The sequence below is a fragment of the Eucyclogobius newberryi genome, unplaced genomic scaffold (assembly GCF_026437365.1).
Source record: "Eucyclogobius newberryi isolate DKJ021-1_F unplaced genomic scaffold, fEucNew1.0.hap1 SCAF_21, whole genome shotgun sequence".
Lineage (NCBI taxonomy): Eukaryota > Metazoa > Chordata > Actinopteri > Gobiiformes > Gobiidae > Eucyclogobius > Eucyclogobius newberryi.
This window is the reverse complement of record NW_027315846.1, coordinates 28,511,111-28,534,971: the sequence shown is the minus strand read 5'-3', so window position 1 is coordinate 28,534,971 and position 23,861 is coordinate 28,511,111. Positions and strand designations below refer to the sequence as shown.

Sequence of the window (23,861 nt, the reverse complement as noted above, 5' to 3'; positions counted from 1 at the left end):
GGAAGACTAAATGTGTTCATTCATTTTCTACCGCTTGTTCCCGTTGGGGGTCGCAGGTGACTGGAGCGTATCCCAGTGACTTTGGGCCGTAGGCGGGGTTCACCCTGGACAGGGGCCAACACAGAGACATAGTCACACGGACAAACATTCACTCTCACGTTAATTCACTAGGACCAATTTAAAGTTGCCAATTTTGCCTGACAAATGCATGTGTTTGGATGTGGGCGGAGCCGGAGAACCCGGAGAGAACCCACGGTAACACGGGACGACATGCAGACTCCACCCACACAGATCATGTGATGTTGGTCTGGCCCGGGAATCGAACCCATGACTAAATATGGACATGCCAGAAGGCACAAAGTCCAAAAGGAACATCTCATTTTAATCCAAAGTCGGTCCAATTTGTCCATTTTCAAATTAAGTCCAAATGTGATTTTTTGTCAATTTAAATGTTGATCAGTCCTTGATCGTCGGCACAGTTTGTGTTTCTATTTCTTTGTGATCGCATTAAAATAAGAATCTGTGCTCAGGTCAATAATCTCACTCGTGTATTTTGAAGTTCCTGCAGCGTTTGAGAATCTTTGTTTTCCAACAGCTTTAGTTTGTTCTGTAAATCATAAACTGTGTTCAGCCTTTGTTTCTTTCTGGCTGAGGCGACTGCAATGACCCTGCCCCTCAAAGCTGCCTTAGCTGCGTCCCAGAGAGTGAGTGGAGAAACTTCACCATCATCGTTTTCCACTGCGGACATAACATAACGTCCTCTTTGTCATCATCATTCACAAACTCTGAGTCACTGAGTAAAAAAGGATTCGATCTATCACCAGGACCTAGAGTGGGGGCCCATCATCACCTGGACCTAGAGTGGGGGCCCACCATCACCAGGACCTAGAGTGGGGGCCCACCATCACCAGGACCTAGAGTGGGGGCCCATCATCACCAGGACCACGTGACACCGGGAGTTCAGTCCCTAGAAACCTTCTCGCAAAGCACGAGAATTTCCGAGGGACCGGATGCTCTGGCGGTCATCCGGGATTCATAGAACTGTAGTTACAGTCGTAACTTTTGTTCTATTTCATCCCTACTGACCGCCAGAGGCGGTGCATAAAGCACTGGATGACGAATACCAGCAGGGTCCCGAGGAATAAGACAAAACCATACCTCAATGGGACGCAGAAGAGTGTTGCCGGAGAACCTCTTCCAGCGGTTGTGGAGAAACCACATTCACTCTGTAGAATCTTGCAAAGGTATTCGGGGATGTACAAGAGGCCGCCCCACAGATCACGTCCAAGGACACCCCGTTCATAGCGGCCCACGAAGTTGAGAGCCCCCTTGTGGAGTGGCACCTCACCCCGGAAGGCACCGGTCGCCCCTGTCGAGCATAGGCTTCCGTGATTACATCAACAATCCAGCGTGGGAGACGCTGTTTGGACAGAGCCTGGCCCTTGCGCGGGCCGGCGTAACAAACAGGCTCTCAGATTTGCGTATCAATGCTGTAGCACACACATATGCCTCAAGCGCACGGACAAGACACAGCTGTTCGGCGGCAGATCCCGCACCAAAACGTGCCAGTTGTAGCGGCCGGTTGTGCCCCGCCGACAAAATCACCTTTGGAACAAAATCCATATTCAGCCAAAGGGAAACCCCAGAATTGTCAGGGTGCCACCGAAAACAGGAGTCTGCCACGTACAAAGCCTGGAGCTCACTCACCCGCTTCGCCGAGGCCATCGCCAGAAGGAATGCAGTCTTCATTGACAGCCATTTAAGGTCAACCTGCGACAGAGGCTCAAATGGAGGGGATCGCAACGCCTCCAGCACCAGGGTCCCATGCCGGGACCACAGAACGGGTCGGCGGACGCAAACGCCGGACACCCTTTAGAAAAAGGGAAATATCTTGGGCGCTCAGGACTGGGGTGCAGAATCTGACCCCCTAGTTGAGAGAGGAGATCCCGCTTGGGGGGGAAACGTCTCGCTGTGCCACAGCAGAGCCTGTGCAGCAGAGGAAACCATGTTTAGAGGTTTTTTTTGTAGTTTTTCCTGGCCGAGAAGGAGAGTCTAAGGACAGAGGACCCTGGGACATCGTCCCTCGCCACCACAGACATTGTCTGACTCCATCGCCACCACAGACATTGTTGATTCATTTCTCCCTGTGGCCCTCAGAGGCGACTGTTGTTGTGATTTTGGGCCTTACAAAAATAAATTGATTTGATGTCCTCCCCGGCCAAAACGGGGCCACTAGCAGGAGACTGTGGCCCTCCTGAAGGACCCTGAGAAGCGTCTGATGAATCAGAGGGAATGGGGGAAATGCATAGAGCATCATCCTGGGACAGTCGTGAGCCAGTGCGTCCTGACCCAGTGGGCTGGCCCTGTCCACCAGCGAGAACCACAGAGGGCAGTGTGACGCGTCGCGGGAGGCAAAAAGATCCACCTGTGCCCTGCCGAAGGTCTCCCACATGTCCCTCACCACCTCCGGGTGAAGCTGCCAGTCCCCCGGCAGTGGCCGATGGCGAGACACGAAGTCCGCGGACACATTCTGAACCCCCGGAATGTGAACAGCGCTCAGACTGGCAAGGCGCGGGGTAGCCCAAGTCAGGACCCGTTGTGCAATCCTGAACAGGGTCACCGACCCAGTGCCGCCCTGGTGATTTATGTGAAAAACCACACTGGTGTTGTCGGACCGTACCATGAAATGACGGCCGCGCAGGTGTGGCAAGAAAATGGCGCAGCGCTAGCTCAACAGCCAAGAACTCCAGCACATTCATGTGCAGCCTGCTCTGCCTCTGGGACCATGACCCTTGCACCATCCGTGCCTGCCATGTCGCACCCCAGCCTAGGAGGGATGCGTCGGTGTACACAACCTCCCGTCTGGAAGGAAGAGGCCCCAGCGGAACGCCCTGCGTCATAAAGGCCTCGTTCCGCCACCTGCATAGAGACACCCGGCATTGGGGAGATACGGGTAGCCGCTGCCGACTGTGATCCTGACGAGTGGGGTCCAGGTGTAGGCTGTTGAGCCACATCTGAAGCGGGCGCAAAGACAACAGCCCCAGAGGAACCACCGTTGCGGCCGCTGTCAGCTTGCCCAAGAGGCTTAGGAACAAGACGTAGGGAAGAGAATTCCCCTGTCGAAAGTCCCGCAACATTCCCAAAATATCGTCCACCCGCTAGGACAAAGGGCGTGAAGTCGCTGTATGGGAGTCGAGAACCATGCCGAGGAAAGTTGCTACTTGTGACAGCACAAGGCAGCTCTTCGCCTGCTCGTGGCTGGGCGCACAAATGAGCCAGTCGTCCAGATAGGGCAAAATCCGCAACCCCTGGGCCTGCAAGGGGGACAAGGCTGCAGCGAGGCACCTTGTAAACACTCGAGGGGACAGAGATCGCCCGAATGGCAGGACCCTGAACTGGAAGTGTTCTCCCCGGAAAGCAAAGCGGAGAAACTTCCAATGTGGCGGTGCAATGGGGACATGAAAATATGCATCCTTCAGGTCTACTGTTGTGAACCAGTCGCCTGGGGAGATCGCCTGGAGCACTTGTCTGACCGCCAACATTCTGAAAGGGAGTACCTTTAAAAACATATTTAGACCCCTGAGGTCCAGAACTGGGCGTAAATCGCCCGTCTTCTTGGGTACTAAAAAATAACGGGAATAAAAGCCCCCTGGATCCAGCAGGGGGTCCACAGGAACTATCGCCCCCTTGTCCAGCAAGGTGCGAATCTCCTGAGAGAGCGCCTGCGCCTTGACCGGATCCTGAATAACAGTCATTCGGATCCAACCAGGAACAGGAGACCGCCGGCGGAACTGCAGATGATACCCTTCGGACAGCGTGGCCAGCACCCAAATATCTGGGGATTGAGCCGTCCAGTACTCCAGCTTTCCAGGGGAAAAATGTCCTACCGCTGGCCCTGTAACCTCATCTGGAGGCCCCTCGACCCCCCACGGGCTTGTGGGGGCGACGGCCTGGTTGTGAGGAACGGGACGCACGATACCCAAACCTTGGGGCCTGTTGCAAGTCCGAGCCATGAACGGGGGAGTGATGGGGTGGTGGTGTGTACCTCCGTGAAGAAACGGGAGGGCCAGAGTCGTAGATGAGACCCCCGCCTATGAAGCCCCGCCAACTGTTGCCGTGTACGGCAAGCCTGGGCCGTGCGCTCTAGAGCCTCCAGGGCGGCCGGGCCAAATAGTTCTCCAGGAAGAACTGGAACACCCCTTAAGGTCTTCCTACTGGCCTCAGAGAGCGGAGACTGTGCGAGCTTGCACTAATGTAGAGCAGACGCCCTAGTTCCCTTGACATGAGGGCGAAAGCCTGCAAGGAGGCATCAACCAGCCCATGTGTTGGTTGGTCTACTGGCACCGTCTCAAGGGAAACCGACAGGCCTAGCATCAAATGAGACAAGGAGTTCCCAATGCGACCCATACGAGCTCCCATGTCATACGCCTTGCACAGAAGGTCGTCTGTAACCCGGCACTGTGGTCGTGGACATCGGGCATTAGTCCGTAAAGTCTCCTCTGGACGGACGATGAGGGAGGCAATAGCCGGCTCCACTGCCGGCATATGTCCCAGGCCAAGCTTCTGAGGATCCTGCATCAGTGCCAAGACCCTGCCATCAGAAGTAGGCCTCGAAAATGCCTTTGGGTCTGTCCAACAGGCATGCAGTTCCAAAGTGGGACGCTGCAGCCTGGCGCCGAAAGAAGGCGCTAGAGGGTGCCGTCTCATCCCGCGGAACATCCAGCTTTAAGCGGGAAAGTGCGGTCCGTAAAGCCACTGTGACAGTGTCATCACTGTCGGCCTGAGAGCCGGCAGAGGCCAGTGAGCCAGATTCTGAATCTCTGGAGCTCAGAAGGTCAGACTCCAGCTGAAACTGAGTGTCTAAAGCAGCCACAGATATGACGTCGTCAAATGCTGAGGCTGTGTAATGCCCTCCTGCCGTTGTGCCACCACACGATGGCATCAGTCTGGAGATTCTGGATAACTGCCCGCATTTGGGCCAGTTCAGATGTCAGCGTGCTCACTTGCGCCGCTAACTTCCCGGGGCCCTTCTTTTTCTTAAATGGGGGGCCGCCTTGAGTAGCCGTGGACGGCCGCTTGCGGCCCCCAGTCTGGCCAGCCGGTAATTGACTCGGAGGCGCCACAAACAACCAGTCTGAAGCGTCCTCGAAAGCCGCCAAGCGCGCAACGCGCACAGACCGCGGCATAACTGAACAGTTGGAGCAAGCATCATCGGAGAGTGCTTCCCGAAGATGATCCACTCCAAGACAAGCAGGGCAGAGATCATGCCCATCGTCAGGCTGCAGCGGCGCCAGGCAGGACCGGCAACACAGGGACTCCAGCATGATATGACCGGAACCAAACAGTCGGGTCGAGCGGAACGCCACTAGCAACTCTAAGATATAAAACCTTTTACCTACCCCGGTAAAAGGGGCGCAGCGGGGTCAGGTCGAGCAGTGAACGCCACAAATGACCCATTACATGAGGGGGACACCGCGGGGTCAGGTCAAGCGGGGAACGCCACTAATGACCCGCTATGTGAAGGAGACGCGCTGGATCAGATTGAGCTGAGCACGCCACTAATGACCCAATGTAAACACAAAACCAGCTACAGGAACAACCGGGTCGAGCCGAAAACGCCACCGATGGTGTGTAACCGGCTGAAAACAAAGCAGTTCAGAACTAATGACCCAAACACGGCTATAGTTAGAACTTAAAGCCACGTGGCTGTATCCGTAAACCAAAACAAACGGCTTTAGCACGGATAAACACAAAACCGGGTACGATTGTATGGTTCAAATTCAACAAAAATCTACCGAGCGCACGGCTACGGCGAAATGCATTAAAGGGGTACTTACCAGTCGTAGAAAACAACGTAAATATACCTCCTCATTGCAACAGGTCCGACACGCTTGTGCAGCCCCAGGAGGGTGAGCGAACTCGTTGCACCGACTGTACCACAGTCACAGGGCTAACAGGCTTAGGGTCATAGTCTTGTTGAAGGCCCTGAGCACTCTGGAAGAGGTTTTCTTCCAGGATATCTGTACTTGGCCGCATTCACCTCTCTGCAGGCTTTCACATGCCTTGTACTGAGGAGGGGCTTCCATCAGGCCACTCCCCCATAAAGCCCCTGGTGGAGCTGCAGTGATAGTTGACTTTGTGGAACTTTTTCCCATCTCCCTCCTGCATCTCTGGAGCTCTGCCACAGTGATCTTTGGGTTCTTATTTACCTCTCTTACCAAGGCTCTTCTACCACGATTGCTAAGTTTTGCTGGACAGCCAGGTCTAAAAAGACTTCTGGTCGTACCAAACATCTTCCATTTTAGGATTATGGAGGCCTCTGTGCTCACAGCCAGGTCTGTGCCTTGCCACAGTTCTGTCTCTGAGCTCCTTGAGCAGTTCCATTGACCTCATGAGTCTCATTTGCTCTGACACTGTGAGCTGTAAGTCTTATATAGACAGTGTGAGCTGTAGGTCTTATATAGACAGTGTGAGCTGTAGGTCTTATATAGACAGTGTGAGCTGTAGGTCTTATATAGACAGTGTGAGCTGTAGGTGGTATATAGGCAGTGTGAGCTGTAGGTCTTATATAGACAGTGTGAGCTGTAAGTCTTATATAGGCAGTGTGAGCTGTAGGTCTTATATAGACAGTGTGAGCTGTAGGTGGTATATAGGCAGTGTGAGCTGTAGGTCTTATATAGACAGTGTGAGCTGTAGGTGGTATATAGGCAGTGTGAGCTGTAGGTCTTATATAGACAGTGTGAGCTGTAGGTCTTATATAGGCAGTGTGAGCTGTAGGTCTTATATAGACAGTGTGAGCTGTAGGTCTTATATAGGCAGTGTGAGCTGTAGGTCTTATATAGACAGTGTGAGCTGTAGGTCTTATATAGGCAGTGTGAGCTGTAGGTCTTATATAGACAGTGTGAGCTGTAGGTGGTATATAGGCAGTGTGAGCTGTAGGTCTTATATAGACAGTGTGAGCTGTAGGTCTTATATAGGCAGTGTGAGCTGTAGGTCTTATATAGGCAGTGTGAGCTGTAGGTCTTATATAGGCAGTGTGAGCTGTAGGTCTTATATAGACAGTGTGAGCTGTAGGTCTTATATAGACAGTGTGAGCTGTAGGTGGTATATAGGCAGTGTGAGCTGTAGGTCTTATATAGACAGTGTGAGCTGTAGGTCTTATATAGACAGTGTGAGCTGTAGGTCTTATATAGACAGTGTGAGCTGTAGGTCTTATATAGACAGTGTGAGCTGTAGGTGGTATATAGGCAGTGTGAGCTGTAGGTCTTATATAGACAGTGTGAGCTGTAGGTCTTATATAGACAGTGTGAGCTGTAGGTCTTATATAGACAGTGTGAGCTGTAGGTCTTATATAGACAGTGTGAGCTGTAGGTCTTATATAGACAGTGTGAGCTGTAGGTCTTATATAGACAGTGTGAGCTGTAGGTCTTATATAGACAGTGTGAGCTGTAGGTGGTATATAGGCAGTGTGAGCTGTAGGTCTTATATAGACAGTGTGAGCTGTAGGTCTTATATAGGCAGTGTGAGCTGTAGGTCTTATATAGACAGGGGTGTGCCTTTCCTAATCAAGTCTAATCAGTTCAGTTCAACTCGGCTGAACTCTAATGAGGGTAGAACATCTCATGGACCCGGAGAAATGGAACATGCAAGTTAAATATGAGGCTCTGAATACTTATGACCATGTGATAGTTCACTTTGTCTTTTTTAATACATTTGCAAAAAAGTTTTCATTTGTTTTTTTGCGTCCAGATGGTGCTGAGTGCACAATGAGACATAAAATTAACTTTTTTGATTTTGCCAAATGGCTGCAATGAAACAAAGAGTGAAAAATGTAAAGGGGTGAATACTTTCTGTATGTCAGCATGGGGCCACGCACATAGCCACCCAATGAGTGAACCTCTGAGCACTCAGGGGCCCTGAGCCCTGGCCCGTGTTACAGAGCTTAGAGCACAGACAGAGATACAGAGACTGCTTTACTGTTGCAGAAACATAAAGACAGGAGTAGAAGGTGAAGAGTACAAAATGATCATGATGTATAAAAGGAGAGTCTGACCTTGTCGTCCTGCTCCACGGCCGCTCTCTCCTGTTTCTCCTCTCTCCCCCCCTGCTCCCCCTGCTCCCCGGGCCCCTCCTGCTCCCCGGGCCCCTCCTGCTCCGTCTTCACTGCTCCATCCATGGCTCTGGCTTTAGGAGGCTGCTTCTGAGGCGGCCTGGAAGGACCTCTCTTCACCAGCTCATCCTTCTTCTTCCCTTTCTTCCCCTTGTCCTTGTCCTCCTTGCTCCCAGCAGACTGTGGAGAACGTTGTGCATCAAATGTAATGCAGTGGAAAGTAACAAAAAGTACAAAAGCAAAAGTACTGTACTGTACGCTATCTATACTTCATAACCCATCATTTTTACACTGTATATTTTTTATTTTCCTTGACTACATTTGGGGATCTTTGAGGATGATTGGAATCGCAACTGTTGAACAAAGATCAAAATCAATATAATCTATTGGAATGAACTATTCCTTGTGTTGAGTCCCTTCTTCTTCTGCTTCAAATGCCATTATAATCAAATCAATTACAATCTCACCACTTTATTATAAAGACATTTGTAAACATTCTCATTTCTCCTTCGAAACTTTCTGATTCAGAGGAAGCGATCGGAGGCCTGTGCTGACTCATGATGGGCCCATGTGTTGCACATACGGTATAGACACTGAGGTGCTCCCTCTGGAGGTCTAAAAAAGGCTGACACGTTAACACAACACTGGGCTTGTTCTTTCAGAAATGTGAACACTAAATGTGCTGATAACAAGTAAGAGGTAATTTAACCTTAGTAATTAGTTAAGCAAGAGTAGTTTCTTTGAGAGAGGGACAGTGCACGATCTCCACCAGCCTTAACACGAGGAATCTGGAGCTCATCTCCACCTGTAGACTCATCTCCACCTGTAGACTCATCTCCACCTGTGGGCTCATCTCCACCTGTGGGCTCATCTCCACCTGTGGGCTCATCTCCACCTGTGGGCTCATCTCCACCTGTGGGCTCATCTCCACCTGTAGACTCATCTCCACCTGTGGGCTCATCTCCACCTGTGGGCTCATCTCCACCTGTGGGCTCATCTCCACCTGTGGGCTCATCTCCACCTGTGGGCTCATCTCCACCTGTAGACTCATCTCCACCTGTAGACTCATCTGCACCTGTAGGCTCATCTGCACCTGTGGGCTCATCTCCACCTGTAGACTCATCTCCACCTGTAGACTCATCTGCACTTGTAGGCTCATCTGCACCTGTAGGCTCATCTCCACCTGTAGACTCATCTGCACCTGTAGACTCATCTGCACCTGTAGACTCATCTGCACCTGTAGACTCATCTCCACCTGTGGGCTCATCTCCACCTGTAGACTCATCTCCACCTGTGGGCTCATCTCCACCTTTCCTTCACTACATTTGAGAACAGGTATCTTACTTTCTACAGCACTGCATTTTGAAGTGAACAGATTAAAGTTATTTTGACACATTCATGTGACATTCTGTGTGAAAACAACACACTCAACACTTGAACACTTCTCAATCTGTGAGAAATACGTTCACTTTTTAAACAGGTTTTTCAAAAGTCCTTTTACTTTTTGTTTTACTCCTGTAGCTGTACGTGTGGATGTTCTTCAGGAATACGTGGCATTTGAAGGTTGTGGTGTGGGACCTGAGGTTGTGGTGTGGGACCTGAGGTTGTGGTGTTGTGGTGTGGGATCTGAGGTTGTGGTGTTGTGGTGTGGGACCTGAGGTTGTGGTGTGGGACCTGAGGTTGTGTTGTGGGACCTGAGGTTGTGTTGTGGGACCTGAGGTTGTGTTGTGGGACCTGAGGTTGTGTTGTGGGACCTGAGGTTGTGGTGTGGGACCTGAGGTTGTGGTGTGGGACCTGAGGTTGTGTTGTGGGACCTGAGGTTGTGTTGTGGGACCTGAGGTTGTGTTGTGGGACCTGAGGTTGTGGTGTGGGACCTGAGGTTGTGGTGTGGGACCTGAGGTTGTGTTGTGGGACCTGAGGTTGTGGTGTGGGACCTGAGGTTGTGGTGTGGGACCTGAGGTTGTGGTGTGGGACCTGAGGTTGTGTTGTGGGACCTGAGGTTGTGTTGTGGGACCTGAGGTTGTGGTGTGGGACCTGAGGTTGTGGTGTGGGACCTGAGGTTGTGTTGTGGGACCTGAGGTTGTGGTGTGGGACCTGAGGTTGTGGTGTGGGACCTGAGGTTGTGTTGTGGGACCTGAGGTTGTGGTGTGGGACTTGAGGTTGTGTTGTGGGACCTGAGGTTGTGGTGTGGGACCTGAGGTTGTGGGACCTGAGGTTGTGGTGTGGGACCTGAGGTTGTGTTGTGGGACCTGAGGTTGTGGTGTGGGACCTGAGGTTGTGGTGTGGGACCTGAGGTTGTGTTGTGGGACCTGAGGTTGTGGTGTGGGACCTGAGGTTGTGGTGTGGGACCTGAGGTTGTGGTGTGGGACCTGAGGTTGTGGTGTGGGACCTGAGGTTGTGGTGTGGGACCTGAGGTTGTGGTGTGGGACCTGAGGTTGTGGTGTGGGACCTGAAGTTGTGTTGTGGGACTTGAGGTTGTGTTGTGGGACCTCAGGTTGTGCTGTGGGGCCTGAGGGTGTAATGTGGGACCTGAGGTTGTGTGTGGGACCTGAGGTTGTGTTGTGGGACCTCAGGTTGTGTTGTGGGACCTGAGGTTGTGGTGTGGGACCTGAGGTTGTGTTGTTGGACCTGAGGCTGTGGTGTGGGACCTGAGGTTGTGGGACCTGAGGTTGTGGTGTGGGACCTGAGGTTGTGATGTGGGGATGTGGGACCTGATGTTGTGGTGTGGGACCTGAGGTTGTGATGTGGGGGTGTGGGACCTGATGTTGTGGTGTGGGACCTCAGGTTGTGTTGTGGGACCTGAGGTTGTGTTGTGGGACCTGAGATTGTGTTGTGGGACCTGAGGTTGTGTTGTGGGACCTGAGGTTGTGGTGTGGGACCTGAGGTTGTGTTGTGGGACCTGTGGGACCTGAGGTTGTGTTGTGGGACCTGAGGTTGTGTTGTGGGACCTGAGGTTGTGTTGTGGGACCTGAGGTTGTGTTGTGGGACCTGAGGTTGAGTTGTGGGACCTGAGGTTGAGTTGTGGGACCTGAGGTTGAGTTGTGGGACCTGAGGTTGTGTTGTGGGACCTGAGGTTGTGTTGTGGGACCTGAGGTTGTGTTGTGGGACCTGTGTGAGAGTCAGACATGAAGGAAGTCTCACCCCCAGAAGCTGCATCCTGAGCTGGCGGTCCTCCTCGTCCTGGTCCTTGTACTTCTCTTTGATTTTCTTCAGCTTGTTCTACAGGAGCACAAGTTTAGTGCGGAGGCATTCATAACAGACCTGAGCCATACTGGGCCATACTGGGCTATGCTGGGCTATGCTGGGCTATACCGCGCTATGCTGGGCGATACTAGGCTATACTGGGCGATACTAGGCTATACTGGGCAATACTGGGCTATACTGGGCAATACTGGGCTATACTGGGCTATGCTGGGCGATACTGGGCAATACTGGGCTATACTGGTGGGTTATACTGGGCTATACCGGGCTATACTGGGCGATATGTTACACTGAATCACAAAGACAAGTTCTTATGTTTGTGAATTCTGTTCATTGACAATGGAGATACAATAAGATATATGAAAACTTTTACTCTTTAAATGTGTTATTTATATTTGGGCACAGTACGTAACCTTTATCCATAAAACTAACGCAGTTTTTGGGGAATGTTTTATTGCACTGAAAATGTGTAAAAGGTGAGTGGTTTGTGTCTCCACAGACCTGACTCGTCTTCCGGGTTTCCTTTAGCCAAGATGTTCCACAGTATGGAATAAAACAGATCTATCGTTCAAACGGCTTTAACCCTTTGTCTGGATAGAAATGCATGAAAGTTACATACTGTGCCTTTAAAGTACTTTTTATATGTAATCGTTTTACTTTTATTTCATCCCTTCTGACTGAAAGGCGGAGCCTTAAGCACTGAAGGATCATCTTTTGCGCATGCACAGGTCGAGAATCTAATGACAACAAAGTCTCCTGTGACCTCTCTGTGACCTCTCTGTGACCTCTTTGTGACCTCTCTGTGACCCACGTGAAGCTGTATAGTCACGTGACACCGAAAGCCCAGTCCCTTTTCTTCTCGCGCTGGTTTGTCGAGTTGTAAGCGGAAAAACATTGAATTGTTTGCTAGCTGCTGGTTTGCTCAGCCCCGCGACGTCGAGGCAGCGAGTGCTCTCGCCTCAGAGGCTGTGATTGCACCGGCGTTCTGCAGCTAGGCGGATGTAGCCGACTACACCGCCGGGTAAGTACAGCTGATTACTGATTGTTTCAGGGCTATGTCAGTTGTCTTTTGACTTGATTTGAACAGTCGTTTTTGAGCAGCCGGTTTCGTTCCTGCTCCGTTTATTTTGCGCTACAGCCGTATTGGCTCTAGCAGCTGCTTTTGTCCCGCTTTTGTTGTACTGTTTGACAGCTAATTAGGCCCGAGCCGAAGGACGAGTATCGTCCCGGCGAGGGACTTATTATAATTGGTACCGGGGGCTGGAAAAATGCAAAAATCGAGTACTAAACAAAGACGGATATGCTCGTGAGTGTTATCAAAAATTAGAACTCCGTAAGTTCTAATTTTGAGTGAAGGTTTCGTGAAAAAATATTGAAAGACGGCTAAGTAGCGCCACCTCAAAAATCAAATAAACATGGGGCCAATGGGAGCCCGAAGCCAAAAAAAGTGGCAGTAAAAATATGACGCTCACCCCAAAAAATAGTTCATGTGAGGACATGTAAAAAATAATAGTATGACCCCGCCCTAAGTCATACAGGAAGTCGGCCATATTGGATAAACTCGGCGCTGACAAAAGTGCACCTCTTCGTACATTTGGCATTTTCTCTTACATCAAAATCACTTCAAACTTGGCCACAAGACACAAAACCCATGAGCAATGAAGTATAATGACGTTTGATCCGATACGCCTTCAGGTATGGTCATCGTGAGTTTCAAACAAAATTGCGATTTTTGCAAAATAAAAAAAAATTCTACGTTTCTTAATTTTTTTTTTTTTTGGAACGTTTTGACGTAGTATTTGTGGAAATTTTAAAGCTGAATGCAATGACATGCAAATGTAGAGACTAACTAATAAAATGGCTCTCTAGCACCCTCTCTAAATTTGATTTTTAAAAATTTGTAAAAGACGATTTAATTGTCGTAGACAACTGAAAATATTTATAACAGATTAGGTTGTGAGCGGGCACAATGTGACAAAATCACATGACTCTAGCTTGAGTTTTTATTTCCAAAGGAAATGGTCGAAAAAAGCATTTCCATTCTTATTTTTATTAATTTTTTCAGTCCCAAACCACCCCAATTTTGACCCCCTGAACATTAACGAAAACTAAAAAAATTTCGACACATACTTCAGGATCAGTGAAAAATGTGTTTTATCGTGTCTAAAAAAAATTTAAGTAGCAAAATAACTCGCTAGCGCAATCTACACTGATGGACCAATTTTGTCTTAGATTTATGAAACTGGGTACAAACAAACCTCATGTCAAGACAAGTAAAAAATTATATTATGACCCCGCCCTAAACCCCACAGGGAGTCGGCAATTGTGGGTGGAACCCAGTATTTTAATATATATATTTCCCAAATATTTGATTTTTGATACAATTCCAAATCTGGGCGTGGCAAGCGCGTTAACAAAAATGGAATTTTTTTGTGATAAAACTTGCATTTCTTTGGAATTAAATGTTCTATTTCCCGGCATATATATATATATATATATATATATATATACACACACACACCAGCCGGGCCAGCCGAGAGACATAGTCTCTCCAGCGAGTCCTGGGTCTTCCCCGGGGCCTCTTCCCGGTGGGACATGCCTGAAACACCTCCCGAGGGAGGCGTCCAGGAGGCATCCGGAACAGATGCCCGAGCCACCTCAGCTGGCTCCTCTCGACGTGGAGGAGCAGCGGCTCTACTCCGAGCTCCCCCCGTGTGGCCGAGCTCCTCACCTTATCTCTAAGGGAGCGCCCAGCCACACGGCGGAGGAAACTCATTTCGACCGCTTGTATCCGCGATCTTGTTCTTTCGGTCACTACCCAAAGCTCATGACCATAGGTGAGGGTAGGAACGTAGACCGACCGGTAAATAGAGAGCTTTGCCTTTCGGCTCAGCTCCCTCTTTACCACAACGGTCCGATGCAGCGACTGCATCACTGCAGCCGCTGCACCGATCCGCCTGTCGATCTCACGCTCCATCCTTCCCTCACTCGTGAACAAGACCCCGAGATACTTGAACTCCTCCACTTGGGGCAAGGACACCCCACCCACCTGAAGAGGGCAAGCCACCTTTTTCGGTCGAGAACCATGGCCTCGGATTTGGAGGTGCTGATTCTCATCCCAGCCGCTTCACACTCGGCTGCAAACCGTCCCAGTGCATGTTGCAGGTCCGGGTTTGATGGAGCCATCAGGACAACATCGTCTGCAAACAGCAGAGATGAGATCCTGTGGTCCCCAAACCGGACACCCTCCGACCCCTGACTGCGCCTAGAAATTCTGTCCATAAAAACAATGAACAGAACCGGTGACAAAGGGCAGCCCTGGCGGAGTCCAACATGCACTGGGAACAGGTCTGACTTACTGCCGGCAATGCGAACACAGCTCCTGCTCCGGTCATACAGGGACCGGACAGCCCTGAGCAAAGGGCCCCGGACCCCGTACTCCCGGAGCACCCCCCAAAGGACACCCCGAGGGACACGGTCGAGCACCCGATGGAGGGTATAGAGCTGGTCCAGTGTTCCACGACCGGGACGAAAACCACTCTGCTCCTCCTGAATCCGAGGTTCGACTATCGGTCGGATTCTCCTCTCCAGTACCTTGGAATAGACCTTACCCGGGAGGCTGAGGAGTGTGATCCCTCTGTAGTTGGAACACATCCTCCGGTCCCCCTTCTTGAACAGAGGGACCACCACCCCAGTCTGCCAGTCCAGAGGCACGGTCCCCGAACGCCACGCGATGTTGCAGAGACGTGTCAACCAAGACAGTCCTACAACATCCAGATACTTTAGGTCCTCAGGGCGGATCTCATCCACCCCCGGAGCCCTGCCACCGAGGAGTTTGCGAACAACCTCAGTGACTTCAGCTTGGGTGATGGATGAGCCAGCCTCCGAGTCCCCGGTCTCTACTTCCTCTTCGGAAGACGTGACTGAGGGATTAAGGAGATCCTCAAAGTATTCCTTCCACCGTCCGACGACATCCCCAGTCGAGGTCAGCCGGCCTCCACCCGCACCGTAAACGGTGTTGGTGAGACACTGCTTCCCCCTCCTGAGGCGCCGGACGGTTTGCCAGAATTTCTTTGGTGCCGACCGATAGTCCTCCTCCATGGCCCGGGTTTTTGCCTCTGCGACAGCACGAGCCGCGGCTCGCTTGGCCTGCCGATACCCGTCGATGACCTCCGGAGACCTACAAGCCAGAGTGGCCTGATAGGCCTCCTTCTTCAGTCTGACGGCATCCCTTACTTCCGGTGTCCACCACCGGGTTCGGGGGTTGCCGCCACGACAGGCACCGGAGACCTTGCGACCACAACTCCGAGCAGCCGCATCAACAATGGAGGCGGAGAACATGGTCCACTCGGACTCAATGTCCCCAACCTCCCCCGGGACATGGGAGAAGCTCTCCCGGAGGTGCGAGTTGAATACCCTACTGACAGAGGGCTCCACTAGACGTTCCCAACAGACCCTCACAATGCGCTTGGGTCTGCCAAGTCTGTCCGGCTTCCTCCTCCGCCATCGGATCCAACTCACCACCAGGTGGTGATCGGTTGACAACTCTGCCCCTCTCTTCACCCGAGTGTCCAAGACACGCGGCCGGAGGTCTGATGACACAACAAAGTCGATCATTGACCTCCGGCCTAGGGTGTCCTGGTGCCATGTGCACTGATGGACACCCTTGTGCTTGAACATGGTGTTCGTTATGGACAATCTGTGGCTAGCACAGAAGTCCAATAACTGAACACCGCTCGGGTTCAGATCGGGGAAGCCGTTCTTCCCGATCACCCCTCTCCAGGTGTCACTGTCATTGCCCACGTGGGCGTTAAAGTCCCCCAGTAGAACAACGGAGTCCCCGGTCGGTGCACTGTCCAGTACCCCTCCCAAGGACTCCAAGAAGGCCGGGTACTCTGCACTGCTGTTCGGCCCGTAGGCCGCCACAACAGTGAGAGACCTGTCCCCCACCCGAAGGCGGAGGGACGCGACCCTCTCGTTCACCGGGGTAAACTCCAACATGTGGCGGCTGAGCTGAGGGGCTATCAGCAAGCCCACACCAGCCCGCCGCCTCTCCCCGCGGGCAACACCAGAGAAGTGGAGCGTCCAGCCCCTCTTGAGGAGATGGGTTCCAGAGCCCAAACTGTGCGTGGAGGTGAGGCCGACTATATCTAGTCGGTATCGCTCAACCTCCCGCACAAGCTCAGGCTCTTTCCCCCCCAGCGAGGTGACATTCCATGTCCCCAGAGTTAGTCTCTGTGTCTGGAGATCTGGTCGCCGAGGCCCCTGCCGTCGACTGCCGCCCAGATCTCTCTGCACCGGCCCCTTATGGATCCTCCTGCGGGTGGTGGGCCCACGGGAGGGCGGCCCCACGTCGCTCTTTCGGGCTGTGCCCGGCCGGGCCCCGTGGGGTAAGACCCGGCCACCAGGCGCTCGCCATGGAGCACCCATCCCAGGCCTGGCTCCAGGATGGGGCCCCGGTGACGCCGATCCGGGCGACGTAAACTGCCTTGTTCGTGTTGTCATCATAGAGGGCTTCTTTTATATATATATATATATATATATATATATATATATATATATATAACAACATTATATATATATATATATATATATATATATATATGTTTCTGCTTGAAAGTTATTTCTTGGTTACCCTTTAATTGATCATTGTTTACAGGAAACTGCCGTAACACTACAGTGGGCATTCGTATTCAAAATGCTTGAGACACTGGTCTGCAAGGCCTGTATGGCGGCGATGCAGTAGGACGACGGGCAAGATTTATGTCCCTCATGCTTCGGCGTGGAGCATTTGAGGCAAGGCCTCACTACAGATGCTTTCCCCAATTGTATCGTTATGCCTCATTCGGCCCGTAGAGCTCGTCTGGCAGCGTTTGAGCCCATTGACTGGGAGTCGAGGTCAGATCGGTTACCCGCCGCTCAAACCTCTGGCTTTAAGCGCCCTGTGTCCTCTGTTCCGCCCTTCCCAGAGCATAAGAAGCGGAACGACAGGAAGCTGACGGCCCGTATGGACCACCTCATGTCTGAGTTGGCCCAGGTGAAGGCGGTCCTGCAACAGGCTCGCTCGTTTCTAGCCGAGCGTTGCTGTGATCTGGGTTTTCCTGCACAGGATGTGGGGCCCATGCATGAGGAGGATGCCATGTCGGTGGCTGAATCCGATATGCATTTCCAGTATGACGCCCTCGATTTGGAGTCCCGGGCCTCAGACACAGGCTCCCATGCATCCACGGGCTGTCTGGACCGGGATGACCATGTGCCCCTCTCCGTCGTTCATTCCGCAATTAGCCACGTGCGGTTGGACGTACTGCAGGAGACAGAGGCTACTACTAGTGCCTTTTTCAGGCGCCAATGGCCTGTCCTCTCCGTTGTTGTACCGCCCTCACAGGAGTATGTCAGGGAGCTACATGCTTGCTGGAGTGATACAAAGGCATTGTCGCGCTTGACCTCAGATGGGAGGGCCTTGGCGTGCATGCAAGATGCCCCCCAGTTTGGCCTGGGCCATATGCCGCCTTTTGAGCTGGCTATTGCCTCACTGATTGTCTCTCCAGAGGAGGGCCTTAGGGCTAACCCGAGGTGCCCGAATCTGCAATGTCGGATCGCCGATGAATTCTTGTGCCGGGCATACGATGCTGGGGCACGGATAGGTAGGATGGGGAACTCCCTTTCCCACCTGCTAGCCGGACTAGGAGCCAGTTGGTCGGTCTCGGCAGACGGAGCCCTCAACATAGCGGCCCACCTGCGTCTGGCACTCAGGCTGTTGCCCCGTTGGCCGTTACAACCACCACGCGTCCACGGGGCGGACAGCCCTTTGATTGGAGGAGGGTGGCCCGGACTCCGGCCTCGGGACCACCTGATTGGGGCCAGCGGCACTGAAGCCAGGCCGCCGACGGTCGAACACTTCACCCCGGGGGAGTTGGAATACTGGGCTGCGCACACGACAGACGTCCGGGTGTTGTGCACTCTCTCCCGGGGTTACCACCTTCAGTTCCGCCGTCAGCCTCCTGTACCAGGCCTGGTCAAGTGGACCGTAGTCCATGCTGGACAAGGGGGCAATAGTGCCTGTGGACCCACTGCAAGATCCAGGGGGCTATTACTCCCGGTATTTCCTGGTGCCAAAGACTGGTGATCTACGCCCAGTTCTGGACCTTTGAGGTCTCAATGGGTTTTTAAATACCCTGTCGAAACCACGGAGATGTTGCAGGCAATATCGAGTGGTTCACTTCCATAGACTTCAAGGATGTCTAATTTCATGTTCCAATTGCATCATGCCATCAGCAGTTTCTGCGCTTTGAATTGGTAGTGATGACCTCGAAATGCAGAGTCCTTCCATTCGGTCTGTCTCTGTTGCCGAGGGTTTTCACCAAATGCGTTGCTGCAGCTCTGGCTCCCTCCAGGCAAGCGGTTTAAAAATACTACCTTACCTGGACAACTGGCTGGTCTGTGCTCCCACTTACAGCTAGGCTCTTCAAGACATCCAAACTGTCCTCGACCACATTGGGCAGTTGGGTATGTGGGTAAATCTTGCAAAGAGCAACCTGGTCCCTGCCCAGGAGACTGTTTTTTTAGGGATCACCCTGAATTTCATTCTCACAACCGCTTGTCCTTCAACTCCGCGAGTCGACAGCATCATGGACATGCTTCCCAGTTTTCTGGAAGGCCAGGTGTTGCCTTTTGTTCTTTACCTCCGTCTCTTGAGGAAGTTGACAGCTGCCTCCACTGTAGTGCCGCTGGGGCTTCTTTCTCTTTGCCCCATGCAAATCTGGGTCAACAGCCTGCACTTACATCCCGCATGGGCCATTCACAGGCGTTCACAGATGGTGCACACCGATGCGTCTCTCACAGGATGGGGTGCGACATGGCAAAGGCGCATGGCACAAGGAACGTGGTCTCCACCAGTCAGCAGAGAGCACATAAATGTGCTAGAGCTGATGGCAGTGCGCCTGGCGTTGAACTACTTCGTTCCAGTTCTGCGCGGCAGACATGTCATGGTTCGCTCCGACAACACCACGGTGGTTCATCACATCAACCACTTGGGGGGCACCAGGTCGGTGAGACTGGTGGACTTAACTCGACAGCTCCATGTGTGGGCTGCTCCCCACTTTCTCAGTTTGAGAGCGTCCTACATTCCCGGCCCACGGAATGTGGTGGCAGATTTTCTATCCCGTCAGTGTCCACCTCCTGGTGAGCGGAGTGCCCCTGGATGCAATTTGCGCAGCGGCCTCCTGGACTTCACCATCTACATTTGCCCGATTCTAAAAAATTGATGTGGGCACTGCCTCGGGCGGTCAGAAGGGATGAAATAGAACCAAAGTTACAGATGTAACTACGGCTCTATGAATCCTGGATGACCGCCAGAGCGATCAGTCTCTCGGAATCCACGTTGCTTGCGAGAAGAAAAGGGACTGGGCTCTCTGTGTCACGTGACTATATAGGCGTCACGTGGGTCACGGAGAGGTCACAGGAGACTTTGTTGTCATTAGTTTCTCGACCTGCGCATGCGCAAAAGATGATCATTCAGTGCTTAAGGCACCGCCCTCTGGCGGTTATCTAGGATTCATAGATCCATAGTTACATCCGTAACTTTCGTTTTATCTCCTGCACCTGTACTTTTAATTAGGTAATACAACTACTTTTTCCACTACTGATCAGCATTATATGTGTCTATATTTGTTTGGCTTATATGAGAGGACACAGAGCTCATGTTGTGTATCATGTATGTCACTCTTATGTAACTGCTCTGGTGTAAAAGGAGAGGTTTGTTCCTTCATGTTCCTTTGCTCATGTCCTGCTTCATACCTTCTGCCCCCTCTTGAGCGGCTGCTGTGAGGGGCCTCCTCCTCCTCCTCTCTCCTTCTGCTCCACACTCCTCTCTCCAGTCAATCCCTCGCTCTTCTCTTTTACTTCATCATCCCAGTCCTGCTTCTGCTTTTTTTTCTTTTCTTCCCTGGAGAATCAAATAATACAGTGAAATGTCTGAGTGTGATTTTTCATGTTGGACCTGTTGTTATTATTATTGTTGTTAACTTGTGGCTTAAAAGTCCTTTAGGTAAAGTTGTAGAAAAAGATTCAGTTGTTTTATCTGGACTCTCATCCAAGAGTCATTCTCAATCTGCAAATCCAGACCGGGAACTCAGATATTTATCCTACTCTGAGTAGGCCCTGCCCACCGGGCGGGACCTACTCAACAGAAATTAAACCTCTTTGTTTTCTATCAAACTAGCCTCTTTGTTACTATCAGTCCACAACATTGACCTTGGCAACTTTCGTTTAGCTAAGTTGAGTTGCTTTGACATTTTTGTTTATTAAACCATACAAATTATTCTGGTTTATGCACCTTTTTGGAGTGATATCTTTTGTCACTGAGCCTACAGAAGATGAGAATGAGTAGGTTATTAATGTTGGTGCCCTTAACATGGCCAAATGTGCGGTAATGTTGGTAACCCACAGGGAAGAATAGCACTACATCCATTTGTGCCCGTCATGTGTTTGATCTAATTCAAGGAAGTCCCTCCTGACTCCCGGGCCAAACCGGGCCCTTCTGTGTCTGGGTGGGTTTATACACCCATCAACCCAAACCAGTCACAATAGGTCAAAATCCTCCAGTGAAGACAGTCCTGACACAGCCCCAGGCACTGCTCCTGACAGGTGGCCCCAGTGGCACTGGGTGACGGATGGGTCAAATGCAGATGACACATTTGGCAATAGAGCTCCCCCTGTAGATCTCTTGTGGATCCTTTTATGTTTCAATAAACACATACAAATATACGCATATTTTTAAAAGAGGCAGCATTTCCCAGTATAATTGCTGTTCCAAAACCAATTAAATTCCAAACCTTTTTCAGATTTTCCATGACTGTAAAACCCTGACAGAAGGTAATGTGACCCCAACCTATAAGTCAGAGATTTTAGAATAAGACTACAGAAAGGGGCCCACATTAACTGTCAAAACTGAGGACCCTGCCTTCCACGCTCTGGTATGAAATGTGTCTATGATCTCCACAAAGACAAGAAGGTGAGTGCCTCCAGGTCCAGTTACAAGTCAGGGATCTCAAATACATTTGTGTGCTTGTACATCATAAATGAGAGCCTAGATCTGTAGAGAGCAGAGCCAGCTCCGAGTGAGAATGTACGTTATTAAAGACATTCTGACCTTGAATTGAAAGAATTCAAGAGAAATAAGATAATGTCATGCATTACACACATTTCAGGCAGATCTGAACTGAACTTCTCTCACCTCCTCTGTTTGGCTGTCATGTGTTTTCTTCCTTGTGAGTCACTTTCGACCTAAAAACAAAAAGTTTAAGTAAGATGTATTGTGCATTTATTTACATGTTTACATTATATAAAGTATTTGCATTCATTTCATCCACATGTACTTACCTTAGACACAACTTCAGCCTTAAAGCTGGGGTTTGGCACATTTCTACAAATACAAGAAAATATCAGCCATTTTGGAAAGTACAAGATCTGTGTACATATTCAACTCTCACCCTCCTCGGGTGGTCCCCTTTCAAGCTCGGGTGCTCTACCAGAGGGCCCTGGGAGCTTGAGGGTTCTGCGCAGTATCTTTGCTGTTCCTACACTGCACTTTTCTGGACTGAGATTTCCAATGTCTTTCCTGGGATCTGCTCAAGTCATTCCTCCAGTTTGGGGGTCACTGCCCCAAGTGCTCCACTACGGGCACCACCGATACGCTCCAGGCCTTCTCCAGCTCCTCTCTGAGGCCTTGGGATTTCCCGGATGTTACCATGGGGGTGCATATATATATATATATATATATCCCAAGTTCTGAGATATGTTTTGGGTATAATAATACATGCATCTAACGAAATGCATGTCCAAAATGCTAACACAGGCTCTTTACTGCTTTTACGCATGTGAATAGTGATCTCAGTCTGGCTTATTCCAAAAACCCACCCAATGTTCAAAAGGTTGACTCATTGGCTAGAATAATATGACAACCAAAAAGTACTATGTCACTTCTTTAGCCCGCTAGCACAGGTAAAAGTCTCACTGCGCAGAAGTCACAAGGTTGTGCCAGACGAACCCGTGAAGGGAAAAACTGGTGCAGGGTTATTCATTCTGTAGCTGAAAGTGTGAGGACAACAAAAGTACCAGGGCCATTCTGCATCCAGAGCCGGTGTTTTGTTATGGACAGAGAAATGCATCGGACGAGCTTTGTGTTGCTGTTTACTGGACTATTTCTTCAAATGGGATTACTTCAGGAAAAATACAAGTGGATATTGTTTGGACAGAATGATACAGCTACGGATGGACTGAACTCTGTTGAGTCCGTCAGAACCGGAATACAGGTAAGAAATGAACCATTGGTAATTGCTTATTGAGGAATAGTATTCAATGCAAATCAATAACATATTTGTTTTGTTGAGAAAATAGTTTTTAAAATGATGTATATCTTGCTGGTATTGACAATGAAAATGAGAGTAATGATGCAATAGAACGTCTAAAGCAGGGGTGGGTAAACTACAGCCCGCGGGCCACATACGGCCCGTTTCTCTTTATAATCCGGCCCGCCAAACATGCAAAGTAATATTTAAAAAAATGCTTAGGCCAGACCTGGGCATTTGTGGCCCCAGGGGCAAGACGTGGCCCTCGGCATGTTTTAATCCGGCCCCAAGATAGATTTTAGTTCATATTTTTTAACTGTCTGTAACATCTGTCTGCACTTGTATCCTTAATAAAGATGACATGAAATTAATTAAATAATAGATTCAATAGGCTATATTTGACAGAAAAGTGATATTTTATTTGATATTTAATTTTCTTTCACACCAATGATCGGGGCCGGTCCTCCGCTACTTGCCTGGATTAGAATATGGCCCTCGGAGGGAAATAATTGCCCACCCCTGCTCTGAAGTCTGGTTTTAGCCGGCGGATGTGAAGACCAAATATAAAATTTTTAATTTTTAATAAGTTACCAGTCTGATTTTAGGGCTGCTATTGATTTGTCAAAGGCCTTTGATTCAGTAGATTGTCTGGATGTTTATGAGTTTGATACAAATTATATGAATATATAATATATATATTGATCTTGACTCTAATACGTTTGCGTCAGTGTAAGAAACATGTACCTGTGGGGCTGTAGATGTGTCAGGGAGATGGTTGTGTCAGGAAAGCAGATTTCCTCTTCCTCCATCCTTGTCTCTGCCTCCTCTGCCTCCTCTGCCTCCTCTGCCTCCTCTGCCTCCTCTGTCCTTGTCCCGTTGTCTTCTTCCTCTTCATCCTCCTCTCCGTCCTCCTCCTGGCTTACTTCAGGTTCTCCTGTCAAGTTGCCCTCTGGTTCAGTCCTAACCTCTGTCTCCTTATGTTCAGCTTCTTTATCCTCCCCCTGTTCTTCATTGCTACTTTCTCCACCTACAACACAGAGGGAAACAAATAGGACATCAGTACATATTAATCCTTAAAAGGCAATAATTATCCTTTTTTGGCATACGATTACTTCATTATGTGATTAATTAATTTTGTTTCAAGTTTATAACAAAAGAAAACAAAGAAAACACAGCAAAACCAACCAAGACCAGAGAGAGTA

General features: G+C 50.4%; 1 protein-coding gene across 1 annotated transcript in view; it reads right to left on the bottom strand.

The window, feature by feature from the left end:
• LOC140370243 (ribosome quality control complex subunit NEMF) overlaps nucleotides 1–23,861 on the bottom strand; it is a 76,557-nt gene that overhangs the window by 5,018 nt on the left and 47,678 nt on the right. Inside the window, exons 22-27 of the mRNA XM_072457305.1 lie at nucleotides 23,404–23,686; nucleotides 21,692–21,734; nucleotides 21,546–21,595; nucleotides 20,108–20,255; nucleotides 11,252–11,329; nucleotides 8,054–8,290 (exon numbers count right to left, since the gene is read on the bottom strand). Coding sequence (XP_072313406.1) covers nucleotides 8,054–8,290; nucleotides 11,252–11,329; nucleotides 20,108–20,255; nucleotides 21,546–21,595; nucleotides 21,692–21,734; nucleotides 23,404–23,686 — 839 coding nt within the window. The remainder of the gene's footprint in view (nucleotides 1–8,053; nucleotides 8,291–11,251; nucleotides 11,330–20,107; nucleotides 20,256–21,545; nucleotides 21,596–21,691; nucleotides 21,735–23,403; nucleotides 23,687–23,861) is intronic.